Below are 4385 nucleotides of genomic sequence, written 5' to 3'. Positions count from 1 at the left end.
TGATAGAGGTGATTGTGCGTGCGTTGTGAGTGTCTGAGTTGTATTGTGTAATTGTAAAAATAAAAAAAATAATTAGTATAAATTAAGCAATCAGAAACAAGTGAAGCAGCAACACTCGCTAAATCAGTACTATGAATTAAGCGATCAGGAACAAGTGAAGAGGCAACACTCGCTAAAAAAAGTGCCAGCTCTTACTGACGTTCTTTACACAGATCAGGAAAAGTGCCATTACCACTATGCACCCTAGCTAGCAGGAAAAAAAATACCACTGAGCATAAAGCCCCAAAATATCAGCCACAAGTCCTGAACTGAAGTATACAAATCAATGTGATGTAGAGAAAATAGACAGCGTCTTTCCCGGGTTTCCAATGGGCCACACATAGGATCAAACCCACTTACAGAAAAATACCTTCACCAAGCATAAACGCCCCAAACAGAACATAAATGGGAGAGAAGGATTGATCGTGAGGCCTCTCTCAAAAATATATGTTCTTTAAAAACAAAAGGGTAGGACAGTAATAAGCAGATCGGGAATTAATGAGCAAGCAGATAGCTCCATGTTTCACGAGTGCATCAAATTAAGTGACGAGCACAAATAGTCTATTACAATACAATATATAGACGGGTGAAACCATTTAATCAATTCTTTATTTAATTGTTATGGATGCTAGAACAAAGCTGTTATTAACACTTCAGACTTATTTCCTATACATTTGGTAACAAGTCTATGCTAAGTTGGAGGGAGGTGCAACTGGAAACATCAATGCTTAACAAGTAAGCAACCTTGCAGAAAGGAGGCTGGATAGGTGATAACAACAAAAAATCAAGACAAGGAGTAGGGATAAACTAATTCAACAAAGCACGAATCGCACGCTTCATATGCTAGCTAGAGTGTAAGGATCAATAAAGATATATAAAGAGGCACAGTTGATATGCTAGGTAGATTAATTGTAACAAACAATTAAGGCACGAAGAGCAGCGATACACAAATTCAGTAAGTATGGATGGCATAGATCATGTGAAGCAGATGTAGTAGTGGAACAACCTGAGCAGCAGATCCTGCCTGATGATGCTTGCATTGGTGACTCCCTCTCGAGTGTTGGCGGCTTCCTCTTGCGACGAGCAGGATAGCAATCCTTGAAGAAATCAGAAGGAAAGATAACAGGGCCAATGACATGGTAGTCGTGAACGTGTCCGAAGCACAGACAGCTCTTGCTGAACATATCAAAGCTGCAGATGTAATCAGACTTATTCACACGGGCACCCATTTTGTGGCGGGTTTTAGGCAGCAGGAGGCAGAGGGCACCATCTGGCTTCAGAATGGGGTACTGGGGCTTCAGCAGGGGCCGCTGCAAGTGCTTCAACCTGGCATTCATGTTGCTGGCCTTCATCCAAAGTTCTTCCCAAGGGCAAGTTAAAATCTTGTCCTCATTCCACTCCCGGCGATCCACGTCAGAGTCCACACCTTTACCATCTTATTGCCAGTAGGGGTCACGCCGTGGTCGATGCAGACGAACTTGATGGAGCCCTGAACGCAGGCCATGGTCCGGCTCATTTTCGTCGGCAATCCCTGGAAGTCAACCTGCTGCTACGGGTACCCGTCCAGCAGCTCGATGCAGACGAAATCCAGGACGGATCCGCCGTGGCGTAGGTCGCTGTACGCGACGCCTTGCCGGAGGTCGGCCCAGAAGACCTATGACTTTAGTTGCATCCAAAATTCCAAAATTTTACAAGATTCATCATCACATCGAATCTTTGAACGCATGCATGAAGTATTAAATATAGCTAAACAAAATAACTAATTATACAGTTTGTCTGTAATTTGCGAGACGAATCTTTTGAGCTTAGTTAACCCATGATCAAATCATAATTACCAAATACAAACGAAAGTATTACAATACCAAAATTCCAAAAAAAATTGCAACTAAACAAGGGCACCTCCGACCGAGAACTACACGTCCACCGGAAAGGGCACAGGACGTTCCGGGAACGGCGGGAAGCGGAGCGCCCTCATCTTCCACAGGGGCCGGTGCCGTCAGGCGTAGTGTTCTCCCTCGTCGCCGGAGCGCACACGCAGAGACGATCATGATCGTCGCTGAATGTGGAGAAGATCCCGCACACCGTGAGGACCAGCTCGTGACCCGGGCCGAAGGCGGGGCGCGCGAGGAAGGGTGGTGACCGTGACATCGTGAAAGTGGGCCGGATGCGACCCGGAACGTGCGGGATCATGTAGAGCGACGCGTCCTCGGCGCAGCATGAGGATGAGCACTTGCCCGTCCTCGGTCAGTCTTCGGGGACGCCCGCGCGGGTTGGCACGGACTGGGCCGTTGTTCGTGGGTTGGCTGGACGCAATACCGAGCTGGGTAGTACGCATGAGACCATCCTTCTTTTTTTTGACACTGAGACCATCCATATTTGGCAAAATGTGTATGGGCTCTTGAACGTGAGGAGGTGATGACGTTACACGGGTAACGGTTAGCATGTGGGCAATTTGGTATGCTAGAAGGAAAGCGATGCTTGAAAATTCTTTCCAGAGCTCTTTATCTACTCACAGTTTTGTGGATAGATTCGTGACCGACTTGGGTTTAACTGTGCCCCAAAGAGAAAAGAAGGAGCAGGCGCCGAGCGACAACAGACGGTGTTTACCTCCTCCACCTGGAAAAATGCTTCGATTTTTAAACTCGGAGGAAGCATACTGGACACGCCGATACATGTACATTTGTCAAGACTTGCGTGACAGCATCAAGGCTTGGGTTCTTTATGGGAAAATACGGCGTGAATTCAAATCACAAATCAAAAGTAAAACAAAACTTGGAACAACGTATCGATCGCCCACACTTTCTGTTCTTTGAACGATCGCTAACACTTCGCAGACTTAACTCCCAGCAGAGGAGACGCTGATCTCAAGAAACGGCGCCGCCGCCGTGGCGCCAGGGCCGGGCCGCTGCCGCCGCAGGACGGCGTGCCCGCGAGCGAACGCGAACGCGCCAGTGCCACCCACCACTCGCAGAGCCTCCTTGTCCTCCGCGCCGCGCCCGCGCTTCCCCGGCCTCCGGCTGCTCGCCTCGACGCAGAGGCTGCCGGACAGCCCGGCGACGCCGTCGAATGCCAGGTGCACAGTGTCGAACACCGACGCCGTCGCCGTCGCCGCCGCGCCTCGCTCGCCGGACGGGAGCAGGAACCCCGAGGCCACGCCGACGGTCCTCGACGTGCTCTCTGGCCCCGCCGTCATCCGGTGGTGGAACACCAGGGCGCTCGCTTCTCCTCGCCGCACCTCTTCTCGGCCTTGCTGCCGCGCTTGCACGGCTGCCGGGACCGTCGGGTGGACGTACACCGTGAAGGTGCGCGTGCCCGGAGCGCCCTTGCGGCCGCCGCCGGCCCGGTGCGGGAGCGGGGAGACGGTGGCGAGGAGGACGACGGCGAGGATGGCGGCGGCGACGACCACGCAGAAGATGATCCTGGCGAGCATCGCCGTAGTAGCATTTCTTATCTGGGGAGGCCAAATGCGGGAGTTGGCGGCCTGGCGAGCATTTCAGGAATCGTGTCGCAACGAAGCGGTGATCGGTTGGGATTCCTTGGATTTTCTGACCAAGGATGCGAGAAAGTTGCTGAGAGAGCAGTTGAATCAGCGTTACTTAATCCATTCTGATGCCTTGGGTGTCAAACATAAACTAAACCATTGTTGACGAAAAGGGTAATGCAGAATAAGCAAAACAAATGACCTGGGTTTAGTGTGGTTGGAACGTAAGCCATGGGCGCCTGGTTCGAGTTCGCTAGTTTCTGCTTTCCACTGTCCTACGCGTACGATCGGGCTAGGGCCATCCTAATCTTAGCAACATTAAAAAAAACTATTTGTCAACCTCCACAGTCTCTTTGTTTTTTTTACAGCGAAAACATCCAGCTTTTATAGAAAGCTATAAACGTTTTGGACCTCCATGGTCCCTTGACGTGGTTGAAACTTGAAAGCTTATGGTTAGTAAGTTTATCATGACAGTTGACTGGCAGTGTTCATCAATACTCAACTCCATATTTCCTTCGTGGAATTTGGCTAAGAGTTTTAGCATTACAGTACAGAGCACTACAAAAAAAACGCTGATTGCTCAAACAGGACCTACATGATCTACAGAACTCTTGAGAATGCTAACAACGACGTCAGTCTCAGATCCATGATCCATCGCTAGCTGAAATTCTGAAACACACTTTGGCCACACAATAATGCAACCCAAAACGCCCTACCAACAAATCTAAAACAAATCCAGAGCAGAACAAAAGACGCGAAAAAAAGGAAAAAAAACAATCCCGTCCCCATGATTGGTAGGGGCGTCCAGTTCAGCGAGTGCCCATCATCATTCATCCATCTGCCTGTGCAGTGCACATAAACACCC

General features: G+C 49.6%; 1 protein-coding gene across 1 annotated transcript; it reads right to left on the bottom strand.

The window, feature by feature from the left end:
• Nucleotides 1–2702: 2702 nt before the first annotated feature.
• LOC120692533 lies at nucleotides 2703–3676 on the bottom strand. The gene has a single exon (XM_039975859.1). It carries the CDS (start codon nucleotides 3467–3469, stop codon nucleotides 2876–2878), a length of 594 nt encoding a protein of 197 aa, XP_039831793.1. The 5' UTR covers nucleotides 3470–3676; the 3' UTR covers nucleotides 2703–2875.
• Nucleotides 3677–4385: the final 709 nt, after the last annotated feature.

This window comes from Panicum virgatum, chromosome 9N (assembly GCF_016808335.1).
Source record: "Panicum virgatum strain AP13 chromosome 9N, P.virgatum_v5, whole genome shotgun sequence".
Taxonomy (NCBI): Eukaryota; Viridiplantae; Streptophyta; class Magnoliopsida; order Poales; family Poaceae; genus Panicum; species Panicum virgatum.
This window is presented reverse-complemented; position numbering and strand designations above follow the sequence as displayed.